At 40.2% G+C, this 13,947-nt stretch overlaps 1 protein-coding gene across 1 annotated transcript in view; it reads right to left on the bottom strand.

Moving 5' to 3' along the window:
• Positions 1–13,947, bottom strand: part of prdm5 (PR domain containing 5) — a 33,795-nt gene that overhangs the window by 19,122 nt on the left and 726 nt on the right. Inside the window, exons 2-12 of the mRNA XM_035652804.1 lie at positions 13,536–13,619; positions 12,842–12,964; positions 11,180–11,348; positions 10,863–11,022; positions 9,510–9,602; positions 9,218–9,339; positions 8,453–8,532; positions 6,489–6,573; positions 6,238–6,395; positions 5,626–5,719; positions 2,829–2,989 (exon numbers count right to left, since the gene is read on the bottom strand). Of these exons, the coding sequence (XP_035508697.1) occupies positions 2,829–2,989; positions 5,626–5,719; positions 6,238–6,395; positions 6,489–6,573; positions 8,453–8,532; positions 9,218–9,339; positions 9,510–9,602; positions 10,863–11,022; positions 11,180–11,348; positions 12,842–12,964; positions 13,536–13,619 (1,329 nt within the window). The remainder of the gene's footprint in view (positions 1–2,828; positions 2,990–5,625; positions 5,720–6,237; positions 6,396–6,488; positions 6,574–8,452; positions 8,533–9,217; positions 9,340–9,509; positions 9,603–10,862; positions 11,023–11,179; positions 11,349–12,841; positions 12,965–13,535; positions 13,620–13,947) is intronic.

Raw genomic sequence — 13,947 nt, 5'->3', positions numbered from 1 at the left:
AAGTAAAACGTGATCTACTGTGATAGTTCAACATCAGAACATTATAGATAGTCATCAGAACATTATCAAAATCTGAAAATTCTACTTTATCATAATGTATCTTTAAACTATTCATACAAACATAATCTGATTTTGTTTTGGTAAAAGCAACCCCAGAATCTGAATTCCACTTTAAATGCCCTCTTCAGAGCTTTTTTTCAAACTGCTCTGTCTGATTGGGTAAAGAATGAACAAAATCTAGTTTTTTCCTATCCTGCACCACTAACTAGTGGTAGACTCAGTGAATGGAGATGCACATGTTCACATGACAGTGGATCCCATGAGCTGCCCTGGAGGCAGGATCAAAGAACACAGATGATGCAGATTTGCCAGAGTCCAAAGCCCAGGGGACTAAAGGCCAGGGTGCACGTATGCATTCAACTCCTCATCCTCCTCCTCCTTCTTCCTCCTCTCCCTGCACCTCCCAGCAACGCTGAGCTTCGTGGGCTCATGAGGGCCGCACATGCAAGCGGGAAGACGAGCATGTCTACCTTTTCCTCCACCCCTTCCCCCTCGCTCCTCTCCTTCACTCCCTCCTTGTTGAAAAGTGCGCTCTGAAATTCCTCCTCCTGGCCTGTTGTAAATTCCCGAGAATAATCATGAGTACGAGGCTCAAACTCGGAGCGACAGTTTCAACAGCGGTACAACAATACAGGAACACCTCCTCTCTGGGCCCCCATCCTTTCCTCCATCACCCCACTGTGTCCCTCTGACACCTCGGGTGTTTCGTTACAAAGGTTCCATCAACACACACGCACATGCTCATACACACATGCTCACACAGACACACACGCACCTTTACAAACACATGCCCACACGCTCAACTCTCACACAATCATGCACAAACAAATCCACATATATGAACACGTGTCCCAGATGGAGCAGTGTTGCATTATTTAGTTGCTTGTTTGTACAACAGAGCAAACATTGCTGGTATTCTACCTTCATGAGCAGACAACCACAGGGGACGCTGGCAATTTCCCTTGGGATCACCATATCGTGAGTACGGTATTTATTGGGAGTTGTAGATAATTATTCAGCAATTTATATATATAAATGTAATGTAATAAATATCATCTGTATGTCTGTAACTACTCACAACCCAACCCTGTAATTTTCATTCATGAGTGAATTTTTCAGGCCCAGCACTGACAGGGGTGAGACTATCCTATGCAATGCATGCACATACATGCTGACACACACGCCTCCTCTAATATAACACACATCCATGCACACTGAGTTGACAGCACTGACAGAAGAGCGATCCACAAATAACTCTGCTACAAATGGACAGCATTCATTTACACAAGCAAGTTATACCGTACATCCATTCTGTTCCTGGTTCAGCCGGCATATTTGTAGTTGCCAGACAAAATGTTCTATGCATTAAGACCACTGCATCCACCCTCTTAAAACAATTCAGTTTCAGTCAAGCCATTCAGGCTCAGTGGCTAGAGCTGAGCCACCTCGTAATTCAAAAGCAGAGCTGAAACAATTAGTCAATTAAACAATTAGTCAGTCAACTAAAAAATAATTAGCAACTATTTTGATAATCGATCGGTTGTTTCAGTCATTTTTCCAGCAAAAATGGCAAACATTCACTGGTCACAGATTCTCAATCTGAATTTGAAAAAGTCGCATTGGCATTTTTTCACTATTTTCTTTCTGTATTTCAAAGACTGAACAATTAAATGATTGATAGAAAAAAAAGAGATTAATCTATGATGCAAATAATCGTTGCTTGCAGCGCTACTCAAAAGCATCATAATTTTGTTAGAATAATGAAAACCTGGATCAGATGTTTGGCTTTCATGATGTTCAAAAAGTTACTTATCTTGCTCTTTACTTTTGATTTTCATCATATGTGCAGATCATGACATGGTGCACACGGTTAGACTTTGATACTAACAAAACATGGCTGTGAGAACTATTTGTGATTATTTGGGGGCCAAAGTTTGCTCAGACAAACAGTTGGCAAGTATCAAGATGTACATTAAATTAGACCTCAACAATAGTATGGCCAGAAGCAGGGTTACTCTTCGCATGTAAACACAGCCAGCAAGTTGTCGTCTCCCCGGCAACCTGGCTTTGATCAAGGCCAGATCTCCCAGCAGCCTCCAGACCTCGTAAGCAGCGAGACAGTTCAACATGCCAGTCTTCAGCCCTACTGTTCTGAGACAATCTCCGAGACATTTTCTTTTGCCGTGTGCCAAGAATCTGTTTGGTTTCAATCTTGATCCATAACCACACCGGACGTTGTCAGATTTAGGGCTCATAATCTGCAGCGAGATCTGTTTGGGGCTTTGAAACCCCGCAGAGCTAATGGACTAACTGCCATTTCTAATCAACGTAGGAATTGATTTCCAAGCCTTCATGGGCAGCAACGGTCAAGACGGATGTCTCCGCCAGGTTTGACAGTGCAAGATATTAGTAGTTAGCTGCATCACTTTCATGAGACGAGGGGTACGACTGGATGTGAAACAGAAACAATGGAAACATTTTGGTGAAGTAAATAGTCGGGCTGTCATTTCTTCCCTTTTAAATTCAGTGTGATAGCAGAAGATTGATGATGGAAAATCTGATTTAAAACTGCAATTTAGTGGAATGCTACCATTACTTTAACCTTCAATCCAAAATGTAGAAGGTTTAATAAGTTATGCTCTAACTGTTCAAATAAATACACCAAAAATGCAGCTTGAACTCAATTTCGGGACAAAGTGACAGCCCTCGCAGACATGCAATCACTGTCTATGATTGAGCTCTGTCTGGCTCAAGCTCTTTTCATTCACCTTCTTGTGGCTCTTAAGGACTGAAGGAGTGACAAAGGCCTTCTCGCACAGGTCGCACTTATACTTCTTGTGGCCGTCGTGCACCACCTGGATGTGGACGTTAAGCGTGTCCTTCCTCTTGAAGGTTGCGTCGCACTGGTCGCACTTGAATGTCCTCGCACCTGCAGCAAGGATAGAGGAATATTTGTAAGAGCCATTTCCAGTTATCTATTGTTGTGCCTCTAAACACACAGTCATCACGCACAGCAAGAGGGGAACCAATTTCACCGGGGCGATTGTGTGGGCAGAAAAATACAAAGAGGGGTGTTTCATTGCACCAGACAACCCCAAACAATGGTCTTTAGAAAGGTCTGGTTCTGTTTTTTTCTTTTAACAGAAGTCGTCCTTTATTGTGTATCTGTAGCTGACATCCCAGGGGCAAACAGTAAAACAAACTGTTCTGCCATATGTTTCATTTGAACGTCAAATGGTTCTGTGAAAAAACATGCCTTATTTTATTAATCACTCCTCTGAAAAGCACTAAAACGCCAGACAGACGGCTTTCAGACAGTACGCTGGGGCACAATCTCAGCTGTTCACAGAGTGCAGCCTGATGTTTTCCTTCACGCCTCTGCTCTCTGCCTCTGTACAACAGCCTCTATTGTTGAAGAGTAGTTGTTTCCATTATATGGAGATCATTCAATTTCCACAGAGTAGTTTGGAGAAAGCGTGTGTGTGTATGTGTGTGTTTGGTGGGAGCAAATGCTTACAACCTTGTGCTCGTTCTCCTATTACCAAGGCCGATGATGGTCAGCTCAATAAAATGGAACACCAGTGAAAGCCGAGGTCCCTTGTGTTTTTAATCAAATCGGAACATTCACTTGATGATAATTAATGTCAACGACACCCTCACATAAAGATTTCATTATTACTTGGAGCAGGGCTTCAGTCTGTCATTAAACTATGTATGCGCCTACACAGACATGGACAGATAATATAATAATTTATACAAGAGTATTGTTTGACTCAAGAATCATAAAGCCCTAATGTAAAAGAATGTGTAGTTTAAATAACCAAACTTTATCTTGGCTTACTAATTCACTGACAGGTGTGATGTTTTTTGTTTTTTATATTTTATGATTCAAGTTCAGCAGCTGCTCTCTCACTCTGACAGCTGCCTGAGGGTCTATATGTAGGTCTAAATCTCTCTCCAGGATCATCCTCCATTATAACACCTGACACCTGTAACATCACCTACTCTATGACAGCAGCTGTATTCATATTTTCTTGCTAATTGTTTCAGGCCGCCCAATTCAGCTACTGACACTGTTATATTGTGTCATGTTGTCGTCTGCTGATTTCTGACAGCAGGACTTGGACTTGTATTCCTATAATTCAGAATATATTTTATTATGGAGTGGAACAAGTTTTTTTTTTTTTTTACAATGATTATGCTAATGATCCAATCACATCCTTGTGAACAGGTGATATTCATCAAGTTGAAACTAGCGATTCAAAACAAGTTAAGAGTGTGGTGACCAAAAAACACAACCACAGAAAAAAAGCACAGTATTTAACCTGAAAATGCTAAAACAGCTGTGCTTCATTTTCCCACTGTGAGACGATTGCTAACATTAACTCACAAAGACAGATACATTTATTCACGTGCACGTCTATTCTCTCACCTACAGTGAAATCACACACTCTATCCTCCCGCCCCACATACTGTCTAGAACTTGATACATAATACGAGCCCTGGTATTATATAGCCTGCCTCCTGAGACAGCAGCAGGAAATGCCTTGAGCTTTACAATCTCTTTGTTATCTGGCTCAAGAAGCAGCGCTGCATCCTGCCAAGGCTCGACTGCAGCTCAATTGTCTGGGGAGAAAGTTTCTGCTGGGCCAAAGCACCCAGGGACCACCGGACAGCCTGAACACACTCCAATGTGTCCTTGGTGAGATGTTTGATAGAGTTATGATTTCTATTATTAATAGCAATATCCACAGGGGTAAGGATGAGCTGAAGGCCAATAAAAATAAAGGACTGACACATAAAGAACACACTAGGTTGGTTTTTGCTTAAAAACTTTTCTTCTAGGACATAATGAATGATTACAATTCTAAATGTAATAATCTAATCCAAGGTTATTTCTCCTCAAAAACCACTTCACATTTAGTTATGGCACTTTATGAAAGAAAAAATCATTTTATAACATGAAATCTAAAATTTGAAAACCTAAATCCACTACAAAAGAAGGAGAAAAGGATGCAAAAATAACAAAAATCTGATCTCATTTAATTTTATGAGAAGGACTGCAACTGCAAGACACATTCTTCCTCTTACAAATGAAAGGTTGAATTCAGAAGCAATAAAATGTACCATCAATTCAGTACCCTCAAGATTTCTGCAGCTACAGCTTTAACTGGTCTGGTACAACCAGTAGCATATGGTTCTAGTTTGACACTAGAAGGATGTTCTCACATTCAGCAGCTAAAAGTAAAAAGTTTCTCTGTGTTCATTAAAAGTCAGATTTTAAGGGGCGGGGCTTTAAGGTAGAATTCAAGATGGCGCCGCTTGAGTAGGAGCCTGTTGCAGCAGCTTACGTAACTTTCGGTGTATTTTGTGTTATTTGGTGCATGTGACCCAAATTTTCGCTCTGGGGGATCAATAAAGGATTATCTTATTTTTAACATTGCCGTCACTTGCCAGTTGACTAACTGATTAAATGACTAATTGTTGCAACTCTTCATATGGGTGCATGTATTCATTGTGGGCAGGGTCACAAGACCACACAGGGGCACTCACACTCATACTTACTGTTGTGGATAAGTAAGTGACGCTGTAGAGAGAAGGGGGTGCGGAACAGAGCTTTGCACTCCTCACACTGGAAGGGTCTTTCCTCGGAGTGGGTCTGTAGACGGAGCAGAGCAGTAACAGCATGTTTATAATGTGTAAGCAGAGCCGCCTCAGCAAGGATGTTGACGAAGCTTCTTAAATTGATGTGAGAAGATCATGCAAAAGGCTCCGTAGCCGATTTGGTTTGTTGTCTTGATGAAGACAAGCAGCTTGAGGGGCTTTAAGTTCAAAGTGCTTCTGTTTTTCTGCCCCCCCTCCCCAATGCCAGACCTATCTATCTGAGTGACACCTCAATCCCAAAAGTAAACATGGGGGACCTCAGGGGTGGAGCAGAGCAGAGACCCCACAGATAACAGCCACCAACGAGACCCTGATTGATTACAGCCTCACTAATAACTCTAGCTTTGAAGTGATTCTGCCTTTCAGTTAATATCTCTTCTCAGCAAACACCAATCAGCCACATATAATGGTATAAAGAAAATAATTACCACTCATGTGAAAGCCTGATTACAGTAGCAATTAACCCACCAGTGGATTATTATTATTATTATATGTGATACCACATCTGCTTACCTTCTTGTGATTCTTGTAGACGTTGCGGTGAGCAAACTCTTTCCCACATAGCTTACACTTGTACGGTTTGTCCTCGCTGTGGATGATCTTATGAGCCGTCACCTGGTCCAGACGCTTGAATGAGCGACTGCAGATCTCACAGGTATATGGTCGCTTCTCTAATTAGTGAAAGATTAACATTGATGCATTCTGGTAAACACAGACGATGCATAAAGTGAAGGAGCAACGTATTTAAGGCACCACTTTCTTACCCGAGTGTGTGATCATATGGCGTTTCAGCTGATTTGTAGAGATGAACTTCTTGTCACATGCGTGGCAGTCGAATATTTCATGTACCTACAACAAAAGGGTAAAAGAGAGTGTTTAGGTTTTTGCTATTGCTGATCATTTTTAAAAAGTTGAAGGATCATGGTCTGCGATGGTCAACAGGAACTAAATCTTGTGCGTTTTCATTAGACTGATGTCTGCAGACAGAAAAGCAATTAAAGTGATGAAAAGTTTCAATCCTTTTTTCTGCTTCAGAGCATCGCTCCAATAATTGCATATTCAATAGTTCCCCGGCGTACAGCTACAATAGCATATGCTAATGCAGAGCAGCTCCTCTTGTCACAGCTGCTACTGCAAAAGCTTGTTCAGCTAAATTATGATAATGGCAGTTTTAAGCTGCTTTGGAGCTAACGTGTCATTATGGAAAGTTTGATTGCTCGTCTGCAAGAATAATACTTAATGCCCCAATGTCTTCAATTGAAGCTATAAGGATAAACCACATACAGCTTTAAAAGAAATGTGCCATATTCATAATAATACTTTGTGTTTAAGTAGGACTTGATTCCTCTGAACATCTTTATTAAATGGGAAAAAAACGAATCATCAACAAATCGAATGTAATCCTGACCCACATTTATAGAGACACATTATGCATTTCAGACAACAGTGCATGACTGGAAGCTACCATGAGCCACATAATAGTAGAACTGGCACATACACACATAAGGAGGCCACATAGGAATATTACATACGCCTATTTTAAAGTACCCTGGAGATCTGAAACTGGAGAACACTGACTCATAGACAGGTGAAGTAGGTTAAATTATGCAGAACTATGTCACAACTTCCAGGTGACTTTAAATGTCAGACAGTTTGGAAGTGGCTTAGTGATGAATAAGGTGGCAGGGATGGATTAATGCCTGTTGATTAATCTGGATGATAGATGTTGACAAGAGAAAATGAAATGTCACAATTACCAGCAGGGATAATTAATGAAGAATGTTAGTTAATGAATGACAACTGATGAGACAATTTGTTTGAGACAACTTGCATAATAAGCCAATGCCCAACATCATCAAATGTGCTGTCCTGACCTGCAGCACAGAACAGCTTTCAGTGACGTGATTAATCCATAAGGTTTATAGGTTTTATAGATAATTTATAAATATTCTTGTTTCATTGGAAATAATCTATACAAACAGGGACAAACTGTTCAAGAGAAAGCACAAAAGCAGCTTCAGTTTAACGGAAAAGAGTGACACACCAGCTTGAACTTGTATTCATGTATTTTGGCTAATTATTTAATGCAATTAAATCAATTCCATATAATTGCATTGAAATTACATTTCTAAATGGTATATTAGCCTACATTGTGCAGAGGAGTGTAACCTGGAAAGAACATTTCAGTCATAGATAGCCAAACAGCAAATGCAAAAGCTGTCATGAACTTAACATACGCTGATGAAGGCACAGTACCACATATCTATTTGTAGGAAAACATTTCAGAATAGTATTTCAACGGCCCAGTTCAAATCTGTAACCCATCAGTACGAGGGAGAATCCTGACGCCAAGGTTAAAACCTTATTGTCTGCCAAAAGAGCATCTAAAATTTCACAAGACCTGTGGGATGAGCCAGTGAAAAAGAAACCACCCCTCAGCTCTTTGTCACCCAGAATAAATTTGTAACAACTTGATCATAAAGACATCCTCGCGTGGAGAGGGAATAACTGATCTCAGAAGCTCAGGAAGCAGAGACGACAGCAAGATTAAGGAGGTTAGACTGGGTTGCAGGAAGAGTGATGGATTCCACTGTACAGCGAGAAACAGCCAAAAAGAGACATCACTGTAAAAATGGATCATGCAAAACTGAGTAAATTGAGTAAATCCTCTCAGATCCGATGCAAAGTATCTGGTTGGGATAATCTGAGCCCTACAGTAGAGCCTCACCTTTCTGTGTTCCTGTAGGTTCAGAGAAGATGAGCATTTCCTGTTGCATATGGTGCATGTGAGTTTCCGGCGTGCACTTCCTATAAAGAAAAGAAATGGTGGATGAAAAATGACTAAACCTAACCTACAGGACTGATAACAAAAGTGGGCAATCATGACGACAATTTCAAGACAATCGTCACACAGAAACAGAAAAATACCAAAAGTCTGACTTGACACTGAACTCTCCTCATCGCAGGCCAAATCATCCCACCAATGCATCATTTTGGGACCCTCCCCTCATCCCCATCTGAATCACATGCCCCACATCTGACAAGTCTGATCCACTTCCCCCTCACCCACACACACACACACACCCTTTGTCCTGACCACAGTGGTAAAACACGCCGGCTCCGTCACCCTCTGAGATGAATGTCTTAATCACGAGTTGATATTTGATTCACGTGTAAGGCTGCACAGATCCCCGCTGCCCTACATCCCATCATAAATAGCTATGGAAGTCCAATTATCTAAAGGAGTGAGCCGCCCCAGAACACACAGGTCAGCAATTATGTAGCGCAAGTAATTAGAGATGTGTCTCAACATTGCAGAGATTTTAACTGATCGAGGTCAAGTACTGCTACTGCAGTTCCTTGAGTGCTGAGGCTGCTAATGGACAATTAACTTCATTACATGACGTTCACTGTGCATGTGAATATGTGTGCACTAGCGAGAGAGACAGAGAAAATCACAAAGACACATACAGGGAGAGACAGAGATGCCAACCTGTGTGAACATTTCCTTTATGCTTCTTCAGAGCGTCCTTGCTCTTGAATCTTTTGCCACAGCTCTCTGCTTTACAGATGAACCTGGCATCTCCTTTACAGGCTTCCTTATGCTGTTCAAAGCTGTACACATAGATGAAGAAGAAGAAGAAGAAGAAGAAGAAGAAGAAGAAGAAGAAGAAGAAGAAGAAGAAGAAAGAAGTCTATCTTACTGTGCATCTTGGCAAATAAATGGCATGTGTCCATGTGTGCACTGTTCAGGTTATAAATTCCCTTTGGGCAATGTATGTTACCTGGATTCAGAGCTGAATGTGCTGTGGCAAAGGGAGCACTGGTGCGCTTTAGAGTCACCTGATGGATCCAGTGACTCAGAACAATGCAAAACACTGGGGAAGGATTCAAAATAAAACCAAATTAGGTACCAAATATGAAATGAAACATGTCAGGCCTAAACAAAAGTAAAAAAGAGCATATATACAGGATGAACATTATTCTTTGTCATCAGATTGTCAGATTTTAACTAAAATTTAAACAAATACAATTTTAATGAAATTAATTCATCAAAATTAGTTAACGGAATAGTTTGAGATTTGGGAAAATAATAAAGATCAATACTACTCCCATTTCTGTACATTAAATATAAAGCAACAACCAGCAGACCCTGACCCTGACGCCGGCTGTAGCTCACACGCCTCACGTGACCACACAGAGAGCGTTTCTGCTGTGGAGCGGCTGCTGCCAGCCCTATCTTTCTATACTGAGTTTGCCTTTGATAAATACGATACAATCAAAGCCCTGTTAACATATTGATGGATTCTGTCAACAGAAACGCAAGAAAGATTTGCATCTAAAATACATACAGGAGGTGCTGAGTTTAAAAAAGAACATTAATATATTTAATGCAACATATTTGACATATATAGACATTGACTGAAACTGTAGTGGCCTTAGCTTAGCTTAGCTTAAAGACTTGAAACAGGGGGAAACAGCTAGCCTGGCTCTATCCCTACCAGCATCTCTGAAGCTCATTAATTAACATGTTAAAATTTAATCTGTATAAGACTGTATCGTACAAACATCTATTTGAGGTTCTATGAGAGGTTGTGTGCCGGACTATTTCTTGGCCAGCGCAGTCACTTCCTGGAGTCTCTACTCTTCATGATGACGACAAGAGCCCAGGAAGAATTGTTTAAACGATATATAACATGTTAACTAACAAGCTTTAAATGTGCTGGTAGGTGGATTTTGCTACCTTTAGACAGAGCCAGGCTAACTGTTTCCCCTGTTACCAGTATTTGTGCTAAGCTAACTTGCTGCTGGCACAAGCTCCATACTAAACAGACAGAAATGAGGGTGGTTTCAATCTTAATCATATTTCCCAAAATGGCAAACTATGCCTTTTTAATTCAATCTTTTATATAATCAGCGACATCCTCATTCTTAATAACTTTTATGCATTTTTTGTAATGAATACCTTTGAAAACAGATTTTCTTTTCTATAACATATAATCTCAAACCAAAATGTCTGCCAAATTCATTTAATACTTTTTCAGGTTTTTTAATTACCTGCAGACTCATTGTTAGAGGAGTTAAACGTTACATAAAACTACACTACAAGCGGTTAAGTGATGGAACAGAAAACCCACTGGCGCTGCAGAGCCTGTTTGACAGGGAACTTCTTGCCACAGTTTCTGCATTTGAAGTCCTTCAGATGGAGACTCTGGAGGTGGGCGGCCAGGATCTCCTCACTGGGAAAGCTGCTCTCACACAGCAAGCAGGGGTGGTCCTCCTTCTTTATTACTAGTTCTGTAGAGAGGTGGCACACACACACGCACACACACACACACACACACACACACAATAAGCAAAGATCTCAGAGGCAAATATTAATTTCTGTGTTTCTTTGAAATGTGTATAATACAGTTAATCATCTATGTTCAGGATTAATATAACTCCACTGTACCCATTTCAACAATATGTTTGGCATCTTTACTGTTTTCATCTTCGTCCTTGATGACCTCCTCTTCTTCCTCCTCCTCCTCCTCCTCCATATCACTGTCCAGGTAGCCTATCAGGAGCTCTGTGTCTGTCTCTATGTCATCAACAGCCAGGTAAAAGATGTTCTCTCCATCCTGAGAGACAACAACATGGTTATAATCCAGTAAACACACAATAGTAACGATGCCATGGAGCACTGGCAGAACTCTACCTGACAAATTTGAGAAGAATGTAGCTAATGAGAAAAACATTCCTGCTAAAATACATTTATAACCATTTATGGTAATGAACAGTGAGCAACTGTTGAGACTGGCTGAAGGTTGAACTCATTACGCTCAGACAACAGTCTGTTAAACCTGATTGAGGCCACAGGTCAAAATCTTAAACCCTTAAAAATGTTGTCATTAACTTTCTTGTCCTTAAAGGTCATGCTAATAAAATCAACCAGTTATTTTGTTTTAACTATGGGATTCTAAATATACATAAATAATGATTAGGAAGAGGAAAGCTACACGATAAATGTCACTGTTGATGGAACACAGAGCTTTAACACACATGGATGACCTTTAAACGACCAATCACTTTGGACATTTGTGTATAGATGGCAGGAACTTGGCTCTTAGACCTGAAATGTTCATCTCCTCTTCATTCAGCTTCTATTTTTCTTCCATCAGGAGAGAAAAATCTTTTTTAATCTTTTACACAGGAGTGCAAGAGCTGAAATTTCCCAGATCCGGAGCACTAAGGTTGTGTTGAGTGTGTAAATGTGTGTTTGTAAGAGGTTGTGTTTTGCAAATGCTTCAAATGTTTTTGTATTCAAAGACCTTGGTACTGTTGACTACGAATAATTTGTCAATATAATAACTATAAAAAATGTTATTGGAAACTTTGGAAAGTACAAATTGAAAAAGAGAATTATTCCCTGATGCTGCAATAACTCCAGGATCAACAATCGCACAAACATTCCCTCAGAGAGGTTGCTATTCTATTAAACCTTCTTCCAGTCGAAGCACTTCTCGCATATAGTCTTACATCTGGATTTACCACGAATGTTTTATGGCTCCTAAATGCACTGAAATATATACAGAAATCAGATTTAAATGCATCTCGCCTTGCCCAATTTTACAAGCAATTTAATACATTTTACAAAAATGTCATTATTTAAAAAAGAAATCCTGTTTCTGGATGAGAATTCCTTCCAAAGTTCATTTTGAAGCTTTGTAGATTTGTCACTTTTCCATGCTTTATCCACCATGTTCACTCTGTTGCCACTGATCTGTCTTGTAATATGTTTAATAATATTCATCTGTAAAACTAAACTCTTGTGGTCATCTGGGATGTCTTACAGAACAAACACAATGAAACGCTGCCATTTAGTGACCTGTGCTACTGTAAAAAAGTGGCTTTTCAGATCTTACTTTGAAGGTTTTCCAGGCTGAAAAGAGTCTGTCTGCTGCTAAGAAAAAAATACCTCTCTTTTTTAGAGGTCTCTTTATAGATATACTTTTTTTAAAATCATTAGCCGGTCCTGACAGATGTGTATTGTCTGTAAAATGTATCATTGTCTTTCTAGTCTGTCTTTTTAGGAAAGTCTGAGGGATTCATTGTCCAGTAAGAAGAAATGTACCTGTATGGCTGCCAAGTTCTTCTGCTCTTGTGAAGGCGCCTGATGGACAAACCGCAGCCAGTTGGCATAGCGTGGGTTACTAGCATCCAGAATATACAGCACATCTCCTTTACTGCCACGGACCTGGAAAAAAAAATAACAATAACCGCATGAGCTGTCAGAAGTATTGATTCTTCTCTTGTTGGTTTCATGGTTTGTCTTCTGTGCATCAAAGTGTGCTGCTCTTTCATATGGACTCCTAATCATATGCACAGGCTTGTACCTCGCAATGTGGCAGCTACAGATAACTGCATCACAGAATATTTCAGTGGTTACCATCAATGGCTTCCCCACAACATGAGATGTGAGTCAGTTTAAATCAGACAGTATGGTTAACAGATCTGCAATGCAATTAAATGTTCTGTCTATCACTGAAGAACTGAGAACATATTTGGACAGGACTGCAAGCTGCTGTGTCTTTCTTTCAGCTGTCCTCTGATAAAAGGATGTGTTTTGTGTTTAACTGCAATAGAATCAGCAAGGAAATGATTTACTGCGCTCTGTCAATGCAGCTTTTACAAGTGTGAGGCTAGTGTTATTCTGTATACACCTCTTAACTACAACAAACTAATTGCTTTAACCCAATTTATATAGTATACCTTTGAGTTCTGAACCCTTTAAATGTGTAGAAATATGAGAATGTACGTGCATTCACCTCCCACATAAGCCTGGTGTCCGAGCTTTCATCCAGCTCACTAGGCAGCTTTTTCTCACCTGCAAAGGGGCCAAATTTCTCTCCCTTTAAAACAAACAGACGGATCATTTGTCAAACATGATGCCATTGTACAGCAAACTGGTAGTCAAATTATATTAAAACCATAAAACACCCCCAGTGGACTGTCCAAACCATTATTAATATCATCATCATCATTATTATTATTATTATTATTATTATTATTTGCACTGTGGGCAAATGTTGGATAGCCAGTGGGCACGCCTCCTGTTTAATGTGACATATGAATGCATTCTTCAGTACTGGACTTTTTTTTCCTTTTGACCTTCCAGAAGTGCCAAACATCCAGGGGGCGTGGTCAAAGTGTGTTCATCTTCTTGTATTCATGTTCATC

Source organism: Morone saxatilis, unplaced genomic scaffold (assembly GCF_004916995.1).
Source record: "Morone saxatilis isolate NCDOM2014 unplaced genomic scaffold, NCSU_SB_2.0 Contig12, whole genome shotgun sequence".
Classification (NCBI taxonomy): Eukaryota; Metazoa; Chordata; class Actinopteri; family Moronidae; genus Morone; species Morone saxatilis.
This window is presented reverse-complemented; position numbering and strand designations above follow the sequence as displayed.